We start from the raw sequence: 14524 nt of genomic DNA, 5'->3' as shown, positions 1-14524 counted from the left end.
TCCATTTCACATGCTGAGCAGTAGCTGCTAGTCCTCCAGGATGATGATCAGCTTATGTCTTAGTAATAAGTAAATTTGTGCTGCAGCTTGCATCCTGTTTTGTGTTTGGGCTGTCCATGAAATGTATCTTCACAGTCATCACAGAAAAGCCACAAATTTGCTGTAGCTGGGTCATCATACTGACCTAGGCTGGTTCCTAGGTCACTGTACAATTCTCCATGTAACTTTCATTGGCAATGTGAATGCTGAGGCATGCATCGGCAGTGCTGCATCTACCTGGCATCTAGTTTTCCATGCACTTTGCTAGCCTCAGCTGTCCCCCTCCCTTCCCACAGCCATGGCTGGGTATTTTCTGAGCTTAAAAATCAGTAATTGACAGATTGCTAGAGTGCAATAGTATTTTAACAATTGATTATCACAATCTACTAGGTCCCAGCTTTCATTTTAAAATAAAATGTAAATCTATTAGCCCTTTTCATTGTAGAATTTTAAGGGAATATGGGCAGCCTGAACCTTGGTGTCAGAAGGTACACAGAGACTCAAATGTAATCTCAAACATAAATTTCTTTCTTTTAAGTATATGTCATTTAACAGTTGGAGATGGCCATAACAGAGAGTGGCAGTGGTAAGAAAGCAGGCTGTAATTCAGAATTCATATATATCCAAACCGTTCAGACGCAGATGAACAGTGTGTCAAATGACAGGATCACTGATTGTGACCAGCAAGGAAGGCATAGACTGAACTGGCATCCCTGCTTAGAGGGTGATCTTTAGGGTCCATCCATAGGTGGCAGATCAAAATGCATTGGCAAACCAGAACACCTTTTCTCCCTCAACATTCATAACAATTTCAGAGGAATTACACATATACACAACATTCAACACAATCACTGTTGAAGAATTTTAAAATTAAAAAGAAATAAGACCATGGCAAAAATGATCATCCAAGTTCTTGTATGAATTCATGTATTATTAGTCTTCAACCAAGATTCATATTTTCTAATTTCAGTGAAATATCTTGTAATGCTTTTAGTAAAATGAACTCATAAACAATTATTTTAGATTGTTCTGAATAAAATTACAGTAAGTCAGCAATAAAAATATAAAACCAATACAAAGTCAGAGGCAATAAAAGCTTGCATGGCCAAGTCCACAAGGCATCAATAGTGGACTCAGGTAAGTCCCTCCGCTGCTGTTCCCCTTTTCTATCCTCATTGATAAGCAGCTGGCTAGTAAAGGATCAGCTGTTGCTAATCAGCTGACCAGTGAGTAAATCTTTAAAGGATGCATCTGCAGCCCCATTGGGCCTGGGGCTTGCTGAGATTGGCACCACTGGACACCAAAGAGGATGGGGAAACATAGCTTCAAGGCTTGTATTGGAGGCATCTGTGACAAGCCTAAAAGGCCTGTGAAAATCTGGGTTTGGGGCTTGTGTCAGGATCTGGGCTGGTCTTTCCAGAGGCAATCTGTCAAGTTGTTGGCCCCATGTTGCAAAATGCAGTATAACCTGTCTGTGATAGCCCACCAGGCTAAGAAACCATTCTAGGTGCTTCTTGGTCAGTGGGATAAGATACTATTCTAGCAATGCTGACTTCTTTGGTACTAGGTAGACTCATCCATCCCCTGTGACAGATTTGAGATACTGCAGTTCCCTAACATTCACACAGGTCTCAGGGGTGGCCAGTACCTGTAGGAACCTCTGGAGGTGATCAAGGTGCGTGGCCCTGTCTGGGATGAAGCTGATCATCTGGGTAAGCAAGCACAAAGGACTTGCATTTACTTAGGACATGGGCTACTAGCTGTTGGAACATGATGGCTACCCCTTGCAGGCCAAATAGCATCTGTCAGGATTGAAATGGTCCTGAGGTGTGTGTATGTGTGTGTGTGACCAATGCTGTCTTCTCCAGATCTTTGGGATGGACTAGTATATGCCAGTAGCTTTTTGTCAAGTCTAGGGCTGACAGGTCTTGAGCCATCTCTAACTAGTCAATTAGAAGATTGGTGTGCAGCACTGGGTAGCCATTAAAATTAAGTGTCCTTGCATTCTTCTTGGTAGTGCACACAAAACCTGATGGTTCCATTGGTCTTCAGGACAAATACAATGGGGCTCCACCACAAACTTTGTGATGGTTCAGTGATGCCTAGCCATTGTGTTCTGGCAACCTTTCAGGTGACTTCATGGGAACCACATCACACAGGCCACTTGTTCAGGCTTGGTCAGTGCCAAGGGCTCCATGTATGGCCTGCCACAGAATCCTGGCTGATGAGCACTCGATTGCCTATGTTAAGGGCACAGGCCTTTCCCCCCCCCCCCCAGTTATAAAGGCCTTTCTGAGCCTGCTGAGTTGCCTGGAGATAGGCAGGCCTCCTGGCATGACCAAACAAGGTGCTACAATAGTAGATGCACTCCCCAGGGGCAAGAGGTTGCTGGGGAACAAGGGCCACCCATTGAGCCTCTACAAAACCATGAATCCCTGGTGGTCAGGAATCATACAGCAACTTGAGTGGTGTAAAGCCCACTGAGGTTGACAATGTTTCTTGGACTGCAAAGGAAAGGGGTTATATGCAGAGCATGGATTTTAGAGTCTAGTTGAAGTGCTTAACCAACCCATCAGTCTAAGGATGGTACACTGACATGAAAAGTTGTTTCATGCCTAGATTCAGACACAACTGATGCATGAAGCTGCTTCAAAGGGGGCAGGGGCTGGGTGGCTCCATGAGTATACCACCTAAGTGAAGAAGCATAGTAGGACTGCACCAGCCCCGGGTTCCACATATTGCAGAGGGGCACAGCATTGGGGTACCTGGTAGTGTAATCAATTAGGACAATTTGTTATCATCATACACCCTTGGGGAGATGGTTAAGGGCCCCAAAAACACCTGTTCAAAAGACAGGTTAGTGATAGGTAGAAGGGATGAAGTGGCAAGGGGCCCTCTGTTGGATGTATGTTAGCATACATTACAGGCCTTGCAGAAAGTCTATATATTATAAAAGATGGAGGGACAAAAGAACTAGTCCAATGTTTGGATTAGGGTTTTGTTGAGCCTTTGATATCCATCCCACAGAGTAACCTTCCTCTGATGAGCTTGGAGAACTAACAGCTGCCTCACTTCCCTGTGGTGGCAAGTCCCTTGGGTCACCCTATTGTGGACCTTACCTCACCCTTAATCCAAGGAAGCTGAGTGACTCTACAGTGGTCTCTCACTGCCATCAATCATAGTCCCATCATTTTAGAATTGCCCAGCAAGCTACCTATGACTCGGGCTGCCAGGAAGTCAGGATCCAACTCCCATATGGGGTGATTGTGGGGGTGCCCTCTCCATTGCACAGGGTATGCATCCTACCCCCCAAGGTCTCCAGAGCCCCAAGGTCTTCCGAGCCAAGTAGAACATTATGAGGCACTGTCTTATGATAGAGTATCTGTGGAAACTCTGGAATGTCCACCCCCAACAGGAGTGGGTACAGCAGCTCTTCCACAGAGATGACAACAACCTCATGGGTAGTTCCCTAGAATATTACTAACCACTGTCCTGTGTGGCAGTGTACACAGGCTATGGTCATTTCAGATCATAGGTAATTTGGTGGGAACCAGATTGTTTGAACCATGGATACCATGCTGGCAGAGTCCAGGAGGGATGTGATGTTCCTCTCAAAGATCTCAGCAAACACAGTTAAAGGACAGGGCTCAGAGCAATAGCCTACCTCCACCAATGGCATCTCCCTTTAAAGCAGCTCTACCTCCAACAACGTTATCTTCCAGCCAGTGTCACATTCACCTCTTTAAATCAATCCATCCTTTTGGACTTAACTCATCATTAGACTTATCTAGTTATTTATAGGTTCATTAGGTATCCCTCATTTAACACAATAAATTTGTTTTGGCATATAGTAAATTATACTTAGAAAGTCATTGCAGAATACTTACCGCACCTGTATGTGTGAAAAAACAGCCTGTATTGTATACACCTGTATCTGCAAAAATGCCTATATTGTAGCTGTGTTCTGGGTACTTGTGGTTAATGGATATATGAGTCACATTCCGTGAACTACAAGCTTGTGGTCAGGTAACTGCATAATAAGTTCATTGTTGAGAAATATGGTTGGTTATCTTGATAATTACTTTGAGGAGTCATACATCATCCAACCTTTTATTTCTTATAGATTATATGTATTACACTATCTGAGGAAGTATTGAAACAAGATAAAACCGGTATCTTGTCATTTTAGCAAGCTGCATTCCATCTTGACCAATAACTTCAACTGGTCTCTGCAGCCCAGCATATTTTTTTCAGTAAGAGCCACAGTACTATTAACTAGCTCATTCAGCTGCTCAGAGCTGTCAAGTGCTTCATTCCAAATGGCGCAGAGAATCCACGCTGCCATTTTTGAAAGGAAGAAAAACCTCCCAGCACAAGATTTACTACTCATGGGGAGTCACATCACAGTTTATTGTGGAATTCAGCTACAGTTTGAGCATAAATCATTTCGCCTTTAAAAAACGGAACTTTAACCACAGAGGACCTTGAATTAAGCACACCTTAGTGCTCGTTCCTTTACTTTTTAGGGCGTTGCCTTTTCTTTCCTCTTCGGAGGACGTGCGGCTGCACAATTGTCAACTGTACTATACTATATTTACATGCTGTATGTGATTGAATAATTTATGCATAAAAGCCAATATGTATGCTTGAGTGTGGAATCTTATATAATAATTGTTAGTGGTCGCGTTGCTGTACATTTTTCCCTTTGGGGATAGTTTCATACAGTGTCACATTTATGGCAGAACTGCCACATTTGCCAACAGGTAAAGCAAGGGTCCAACTTCATTACTTGCCAATTCCTGCCAATGAGACCTTGCTGGTACAGAATGGAGTCCAGTGGAGTTGGTGACCATGAGAGGGCCAGGTTTGCAAAGTCATTCAGTTGTGTAGGGATAAAGAAATTCTCCAAAAAAGATACTGTCTCCAGGAAGGTGGCTGGTTTACTCCAGAGAGTCCATATCTGGGCTTCAACCAGAAGCACTTGGAGGGCTGCTTGGCCACCACCATCTCCATGATCTGGCATCTAAGTTCCTTATGGAAGGTGCCCCAGAGGGTCATTTGACAATGGGGAAGTGGCAGTAGTTTCATCAGGGGCTGGCCAGGAAGGGTGAATCACTAGTTGAACACAGTTTGGGGTATCTTTATTCATTACTACATTACTAGGTCCCTAAGCCTAGCCATGATGTGCCTGTGTCTGTCTTGGATGAAATTCTCCCCTTGACAGAGATGGAAGGGACAGGGGTAGAGTATCAATCAGTCCCTAGCTCTACTTGCTTCTGTGATGAGAGCCAGAGCTGATGTGGCCTCTTCAGCTTCTTCTCTCAGGCCTCTGAAAGGGCCTAGCCATGCCTGGTGCATGCCCAGTGGCCTCCCTCTGCCCAGAAATTCCACAGGCATGTAGCCAAGCCCATGAGGGACCAACAGTGGCCTTGGAGTAATCTCTTATTTTCCCCTTTTCAGGGCAGCTGATTGTCAGGCAACCAGCTGTTAAAGGGCCAGGCATTGTAGATCAACTGGCCTGCAGGCAGAGCTTTAAAGGGCACCTCTGCAACTTCCCTGGAGGGGATTCTTCATGGAGCTTTGCAGTGGTTTCACAGCTGGTTTGCGTTGCTGCAAATTTTTGGTTATTCATGGCTGCTCCGATTTTTTTCGGATTGAGCAATAAAAGCCGGGTTATAACCGGGGCAAGTCAAACCACTTTTGCGCCGTTCTTTCCTGTTGCTGCGCAGTTTTAGGCTCGGAGCTCCATGAAAAAAACTGCCTTTGTTCCTTGGTTTGGGACAATTGTCCCTGCCCATGCCGGCTAATTTCTCCTCCCCCAAGAATGGCGATTGGCTGGGGGAGTTTCGCGCTCGGACAAGAATACTGCTCCTTTTGCTGCCTGCCTGCCTGCCTAGAGTCCTGGCACTTCTCTCCCCCGTCCCGGAGGCTGGCGGGCGGGCAGGTGGCACGCCTTCCCCGCCCCTCACCAGGGATGGGCCTTGGAGCTGGGACCACAACTCCAAGCCCAGGGGGACATCGGACAGATGGCTCCAGGGGGAGACCGGCAGGGCCACGCCATGTGCGCCTTGCACGCTGGGGTGTTGGTGGTGGGAGGGATGTTCAAGGGAAGGGGCTGTTGGCCCCTCTACCCCAGCGGGGAGAAGGGATTTTTGAGAATTCAGATGGGAAAAATGTGCATCATGAGAGCGGAAAACCCAAGGCAAAACTCCCTTCCATCACTCTTCTGAAGAGGGGCGGCCAGTCTGCTCTGGGTCTCCTTCCTCTCTCTCGATGCACTGTGGCCGGATCATGGCCAGAGCGCAATCCAGGGGCCTTCTTTCCTCTCCCCCCCCCACCATGCACACTGGCTGGATCGGGGCCGGCGCGCAAGCCAGGAGCCCTCCTCTCTCTCACGAGAGATCAGATCAGGGGTCAGATCAGGGCCAGCGCGCAAGCCAGGGGCCTTGTGGGGGGAACATACTCTGGGAAATTGCTGTAATGCGAGAGGTTTACAGTGGCCATTTATGCACGGGAGATTTTTCCTTGGATTTGCCGCTCTCTAGATGCACCCTTTTCCCATCCAAATTCTCAAAACTCAACAATCAGCCCCCAAGAAGAGTTTTGAGAATTAGGATGGGGAAAATGTGCATCTAGAGAGCGGCAAATCCAAGGCACACCTCTTGAAGCGGCACAGGTTGGAGCTGCTCCATTCCCACTTTCAGCTAAACACGTCTCTGGGCACATGGATGCAATTCCTGCCCCCCCCCCCAATCCTGTCTGTCACTAAAGGGCAATGGGTTCCACACCTATCGAACATAGAGGGAAGCTTTGAGAAAAGCGCTGCCTTGCCCCCCCCCCGCCCCCCAATTTGGAATCTGACTGTTCCAAAAGCAGAACAGAGCGAGGGTGGTAGAAAAATGGAGGAGACCAGAGGGACTGGTGCTTGTTTTTTGCGCTGGGGCTGGTGAACCGCATGAGGTAATCTGCTGGGCGGAGTTAAGGCGGAGTTGGGGGCAGGCATAAACAATGAGCTTGTTGGAAGGGGAGGCCTCCTGCAAAAGGGACAGACCAAACCGTTATCAAATACAGCGTGCTTTGTTCCCATGAAAAACCAAAACTACATTGAGATTGACGGGGATAAATCGCGGCCATGAAAAAAACATTTAAATTGTTTTTTTGGTTTTTTTGGTCCATGGCAAAAGAGAAGCAAAATCTACCGTGAAAAATGCCCCTGGGATTGGTGGACACTGAGCTCAGTACTGCAGGGCACCAAAGAGAATGGGGTTTGGCACCACCAAATCCACTCTCAGCAACTGTAAAGAAAAATAAGCTGGCCTAGGTAAAAGCAAAGGCACTGCAGCTACAGTTTATCAAGTACCCCCACCCCAAGAAAAATAAATAATTTTTTACCTGCTCCATCTACACGGACAAGAAGAAATCCAAGACCTGGGATAAATAAACAAATAACTATATTGAAGTATTGGTGGGATAGAGAGCCCTTTATTAGTATTGGTCTAGAAAAATTGTTGATGCAGAAAATAAGGGAGAATGAAAGGGGGAAGGGGAGAGGCATCCAGTGCAGCGAGTTGTTCCTTATGAATACTCATGCCTTGGTTCCAAATACCTCTTTACCTTTTGCTGAAACAGACATCCAGTATACTCCAGGTTGTACTGGAATGAACCTTGGTATGTTGTTTCCATTGCAAACAAGGCATGCTAAAGTTACTTCAGCTAAGTAATCCCCAGAGCAGCTTATATCAAATTGACATGGTGGTAGAGACTGTGATGGAACGGACAGTGATGGCCCAGCCTTAATAAACATAACATGAAACTAAAAGTCAAGCCAGAGGAGACCAGAATGACTTGTTATTAGGATCTTCCATAGCTTTTAAAAAGCTAATGAGCAAATTAATTATGCAACTGATCTAGAAATTAGGGAAGGGGCACTGTGGGAGAGCTATTTAACCCTTTAATCTCTTTCAGTGCCCTCAGTGAGGAGTCTTATGATTTAAATAGGTCCTTTGAAGCCACAATAATTTCTGCTTGGGGGGGGAAGAGAGGTAGAAGCACTTGATTGGTCACCACCAATCAAACTGCACCTTGCTGTCTCTATATGTCTCTTGGTTTGCAATTCTAATTTGTGGAGAGGAAATAAACTTCAATTTCCCCTGACATCCTGGTTTATTGGCATTTGACTGAAGGCTTCCCAAGTCAGAAAGATTTCAATCATGCTTCATACACAAGGGGTGGTGGAAAGTAGCCCATGAGCATGAGAGTAAGCAGTGTTTGTGCTCATCACAGGCAAAGTTTTGTTTGAATCCAGCCTGGTACTGCCAATGATCTTTTTAAAAATGGAACATCCTAAAATCTCATAATTTGACTCTTAGGTGGAATTCATACATGGCACTTAAAGCACTCTTAAACCCTTCTCCCAAATGTTGGTGTGCAAACCAGAAAGGCAGTTAATTGTGCTTCTTTCGGGATTCTGAATCAATGGATGGACCTGCAGGAACAGCGATTTACAACTGGGTTGCAAATGTGTATTGAAAGTCCTCCTGCTCCCATTTCAACACTGATTCAGGGTTAGGGGGGATTTTGTAAAAAATAAAATAGGTACAAGATAGTTTGCAATAATCCTGCAGTATTATTCCACCTTGGGCTGTGTGAATAGCACAGCCTGTGCATTGGCCACACTATAATTCCCTTCCCAAGATCATCTCAAAGTATGTGTAGGTTGCTGGGGTCGTATACATTGCAGATGGGTACATTTGTTTTCCCCATTCCCAAAGTCCAGTTTAGGCATTACCATTTTCACTAATACAGTAGGATCTTTAGTAAAAGGAGCATATTCTAATGATACAATTACAATTCATGTAATAACAACTGATGTACAAGGTCTTGTTCACCTTTTGAGGTGCCAAATGGTACATCCTTACATAGCTTTTCCCCACTCCTCCCTACAATCCCCCTTTCTTGCTTTTTTATTGGGGGGTGGAATGTGGATTGCTTTCCCATGGGGCACTCACTCTTGTCTGCCTGTCTTGCATTTGTTAGCCTATGAATTTCCTACTCACCCAAAAAAAGGCAGATGAATGTGCTCCTCATGGTCCTCTTTGCAGTGGGCTAATGAATTATGTATCTGTGGCTTAAAATGAAAGGAACTTCTGCGTGGTGAGAGCAACTTCTTAGAGATAGTTTTATTGCATCATTCAACACTTCCTCAAAATCTGACAGAGGCAGGGGAGGGTAACATTCACCAAAACGATGTAACTACTTTATTTACTGCATACTCTTAGAGTTTCGCCTGAACATACGGCATTGCTTTTAACTGAATCAAACCATTGGGTCATTGTGTCCTGCGCTGTCTACTTTAACTGGTACCGACTTTCCAGAGTCATAAACAGAGGATCTTTTGCAACACTGCTGCCCTAGATGCTTTCACTGACAAGCCAGGGATAAAACTGCAAAGTATAAGGCACCTAAAAGAGCAACCAAGAATCCAGAACAGGATGCAATTTGAGTGCCCAAGCCATAATTTTACAATGAAGTGCCCACAGGGCTACAGGATGAGCCTTGGAGTAGTAGGAGAGGAGATGGCCAGATGCTCCATAAAGTATCCAGGGTGCAGCATTTTGTCCCCTCTTCTTTAAAAAAAAATAACACAGCAAATGTCATCTGTTCTGCACATCTGAGAAGGGAAAACAGCTGACCCTAAGACTGTCATTACCTGTAATAACTATATTAACTTCCATAGGCCATAACTGCCGATAATGATTGGATTACACTGTGAAAAATAAAGGCCACACTGAGCTCTAGTGATCACCTGCATCTGGAAAGGTTTGTCCACACCAGGAAAATCCAGTTGGGAATGACTGCTATAAGGCAATGATAGAGCAATATTAATCAGTGTGAGGATGCAGCCATGAGCGATGATGAGTAGGCCTCCCAAGCCTCAAAAATGAGGCAAAGAATTCCTATAAATGAAGACCCATGCAGGACAAAGCTGGAAGCATTATGGAGTGATGGGGTATAAGAAATAAGAATAACCAATACAATGTGCAGGAGACAGGTGTCACACTTTACTCTAGCCATAGCCCTCTATATAATGACTAGACACCAGACCCACTGCCTTCCATTAACGTATCTGCTTATCAAACTTCAACACATTCAACCTTAGATGATTAATTAATATTTCCCTTTCCCTCCCTGTCCCTCCCCCCATATTATTTGAATAGATTGTGAGATATGGGGGGATTGTCTAGCTGCGGTAACCGTTTGTCGGTAACCGTTTGCCGTGCCATCTGTTGTTTTAATTGATTGTGTGTGTGCAAACACTCCTGGAGAAAAATGCATTGTTCCTTTAACAGAGGCTTACCGGTAATAGGATCTTAATTCTCTTCATGCCATTAAAAGCTTCAACAACTCATTTCCACACTTCAGCCTGTATTAAAGGGACAGGCATTTTTCTTTTTTAGTGTGTGTGTGTGTGTGTGTGTGTGTGTACACACAAACGTTTATCAAGTGTGTCCAGTATTTTTCATAAAAACTTCTGGCAACCCTACCTGGGAATTATGTCATGAAAGAGCTAGGAATATCTCACACAGAATTTTCTGACAGAGCTAGAAGAAATGTTAAATCAGTTCAAAAGCATTTAAATTTGTTATCTAGATTCCCTTAAAGCCAAACTACACATTGTGATTTTTAACACCTAGTGTCTGGGTTCCCCCAATCCAGTTTTGACTCAGACAGTCACATGTCAGGTACATAGGGTCCCCGTTTGGATGGGGACCATAATATGGGGGAAAAGAAGGGGCTTCCCTATGTAATGCCCAGATATAAGGGCTGGTATAAAATACTATGTACTCATATGCACACACATGGAAGCTTTGGGGAAGTTGGCATCTGGGAGCCATGAACCAACAAATCATGCTCTCTGTGCTTGGTACTGCCTTTCACCAGTAGAGCTCTGAATTACCTTCATCCTTAGGAATGTGTTTTCTACTTCCAAGATCACAAGACCTAGCACTTGCTTAGAGACGCCTTCGGGCAATATCTATAGGCTATGCTAATTAGAGTGGAGTAGACACCTAATGTGCATTGGTGCTTTTGTGTATCAATCTGCTTGTCAGCAGCCATGGGCCTGCCCCATGCGAATGCATAAATGATCCTAAGCTTCCTTTGTTTCTCTGTTGAGTAACCCTGCATTTTATCTGTGGTTATTCCACCCCAAGTCTGTGTTTAGCTAAATAAAGAACTGTTGCTTAACCTTCTCCTGGTTGTCTATCATGGGACTATAAGACAAACAGGCATTTCACCTACTACTCAGTTCTCCCAACATGATGAAGCTCCTGGGAATGCTGTTTGCCATGAGGCAAAAAGCCCACCTGGGCCATTTCAGAAAGGTAAACAGCTCAGGGGGACGGCTGAAGCTTTCCCCACCCCCACCGCACTGTTGTCCCAATCTGACACCTCACACCTGAAGTGTAACTGTCTGAATAAAAGTCTGGGTCAGGAACACCCAAACATTGTATGTTAACATTGTTTGGCCCTTAGTATAATGAATAATCAATATCATACATAATGTAGATTAAACATGTAACATCTTTGACAAGTCAGAGTATTAAAGCTGTTCTCAAAATTGTTCCTGGCCCTAGCAGAAAGCCTGCATCAGGCAATGTCATTTTCCTTGGGACATTAGTCTTTCAATCAAGTAACATTGTTCAAAGGCAGAATTGCCAACCCTATACGAAGATAACTAATTTAATCTGATTTTTAATAAATAAAATGCTCAAGAGTGGAGGAGTTCTCGAAAATTCTTCATTTCCTTCCTCACCCAAGACTGGAACCTAGTGTATCTTAGGCCACAAGCCAGAGTATTTTAAGCAAAGTAATCAGATGTGAGGGTTTTTGGTTTCCAATTTCCTTTATTTTAAAATGTAGATTCCTCTTCCCCAGTGGTATGCTTTGCCTGCAAATTAAAAACCGTCTTTGTACATCCTCCCTTTTTGTAAAAACATTAAAATCTCCAGCCATGTCAGAGTTTATCCTAGGCACTTTTGTAAGTCATATGTCATATGTCTGGATTTACAGGAAACCAATGTGTTTGCATGCCACTGTGCATCTCTGGGGAAAAGTCCGAGTCAGTAAAAACGAGTAGGGGAAATTCTCCTGATTTCCCACAACAGTGACAGAAACCACATATTAAAGCAGTTTGCACATTTTTATTATATAATGAGGCATAGTGCATGAATAGCATTGCCTCTTTTGCTGCTTCATTACATTTTGCTACAAGAAGCAGAAGAAATTCAGAAATGGATTTTTTAAATCACATAACGTTAAGACAGTCTCCAGCTCCCATGTCCATTATAAAATGTTAAAATGCAGGACAGTCTTTCCATGGCATGTAGAAAGATCAGTTTACTCAAAATGGATGCCACGACCCTAACCACAATCCCCATGCAAGCACAGTCCCTCCCCCCCAAAAAACCAACCACACAGTTGCTGTCCTCTCGGCTATTAAATTTGCAGTCTTGATGGATGGCAGCCTACAGAGTTCAGTTTTAAGCATTCCTTTCCCTTCCATCTCTGAGGATAAAACCTGGCCGTAGGATTGTTTTGTGCGGGAACAACATCACAGAAGAAATCATGGCCATGCCCCCATTCACAACCTGATTTTGGGGGGGGGGGATTCCAACAGAAAAAATGTACTGAGCATGTTCTGGCAAAAGCTGTAAATAAAGAAATAATAAAAATAAAATGTACTGCGCAACGAGATGCACGTACAGGAAATAAGATAATCAGTGAGGGGGAGGGGTTAGTCCAACGCTCCAGCGTTCCTGCGCTAATACAATACAATTAATTTAAAAAAATTAAAAAGGGGGAATAGGAGGGAGAGGGGAATCCTGTCCTTGTGATTGTTTGGTGCAGAAACTGCTACACCATGCCCCTTTTGTGGGTTTTGTCTCCTATGAAATTCAGTAAGCAGCTAAATCAGTGGGGGGGTTAGTCTACGTTTAGTCACTAGTCGAAGTACATTCAATTAAAAAAAATAAAAGCAGGGAAATGGGTGGCAGGCAGGGATGGGGGAAGGGGGAATAGGAGGGGAATGGGCAACAAAGTGGGCGTGGACAACAGAGGGACAGAGAAATTAATGGTGTCCAAAACTTGTCTGCACCTTGTAGGAAGTTGTCTTTGAAACAGAGTAAAGGGAAACATCATCATATAAGTGTTTGTCGAAAACACAGAGATTAAATGGTTAGAAAACGTATCTGATACCAAATGGAGGGGAAATGGTGTGGACACAAAAAGATAAAATGTTTCATTAAACGTTTCAAGTAATTAGTGTGGAAATTACCTCTGACTTTGCATAATTCACTTCTCATGATCCAGTTCTCATGATCAGTGTCATCATAGGGTCGAGGGAGGGGTCATGGTGTTGAGTTGCTCAACCCATTCTTCAGAACCAAATTTCTTTCATATCCCCAAAATTCTTGTTCCCTAGTTAAAGCCTAGTTAAAACCAAAGAAATATCCACATCATAAGGCAGTGGTATAAAAATAAAGAAGAAATAAATATAGAAGAGTATTTAATAATGTTGCAACCCCAACAGTTCTGTGCGTCAGAAAGAGTGAATGAAGATTCTGAGAGGGAAAGGGCTAGCTGGTAGGATCAATGTGGTCTCTGTGGCAAAAAGAGGGAAGAAAATAGGTTCTTACTCCAATATGTGTGTTTTCTTTCACAGTTTCCCTTTGTGACCCACAAACTTGACAGGCAGTTGAAGCCCTGTTTGATTCCGCTCCATGGTGTCTGTAGAATTCCAAAGCAGATACCATGGATCCTGTGCAGGCCCAAGCCTGAGCCATGCTTCTGCTTAGTCAGCCAGTCAGAGGACTGCAGACTAATAGCAGCATGACCGCCTTCAGTAGGTGAAATGGCAATGGCGGCAGCAACAATGAAAGCCAAAGATTCTTGAAATGTTGAACGCTTATAGTGATACTTCCATAACTATCACTATACATTACGCCAGGGTTCCATACCTGATTGTCCCATTACACTTTCACTACTGGATTCCCCATGCCCGGGACTGAAGACAGCCCATCCCCAGTCAAGGAGTCTGCTGTGTTTTTGATGTGAGGTTTGTGGGACAGTCTGCAGTGGAGTCCAGTGAGGAATTATCGTCAAAAGAAGAGAGTCATCCATGCCTGTCTGAGGAGAAAGCGTGAGGGCAGCAGCTGGACTGCCAGTACTGAACACCTGATCAGTGAACCCAGCTTGCTCCCCCCACCCTTTCTTCTCAAGATCTTCTTCCAGACCAAGGCTGAGGCCACCATCACTACTGCTGCCTGGAATACACGCCAACAAGCCCAAGGCTGAAAGACTGTGAGAGACCCTTTTTTACTCCCCCCTTATCTCCCTCCCCACACACACACACACACACTCCAATTGACATAAAATGTTCCTTCCCATAAAGACAATATCTTAATTGTTGCTTTACAGCATTGCA

The 14524-nt window shown here is 44.4% G+C and overlaps 1 protein-coding gene across 1 annotated transcript in view; it reads right to left on the bottom strand.

Annotated features, from left to right (window-relative positions):
• The window catches only part of LOC130473274 (adhesion G protein-coupled receptor E3-like), a 33060-nt gene extending 18840 nt beyond the window's left edge, over positions 1-14220 (bottom strand). Inside the window, exon 1 of the mRNA XM_056844797.1 lies at positions 14058-14220. Coding sequence (XP_056700775.1) covers positions 14058-14220 — 163 coding nt within the window. The remainder of the gene's footprint in view (positions 1-14057) is intronic.
• Between the last annotated feature and the right edge of the window lie 304 nt (positions 14221-14524).

This window comes from Euleptes europaea, chromosome 2 (genome assembly GCF_029931775.1).
Source record: "Euleptes europaea isolate rEulEur1 chromosome 2, rEulEur1.hap1, whole genome shotgun sequence".
NCBI classification, from domain to species: domain Eukaryota; kingdom Metazoa; phylum Chordata; class Lepidosauria; order Squamata; family Sphaerodactylidae; genus Euleptes; species Euleptes europaea.
The sequence above is the reverse complement of the archived record's forward strand: the minus strand, read 5'-3'. Positions and strand labels throughout refer to the sequence as shown.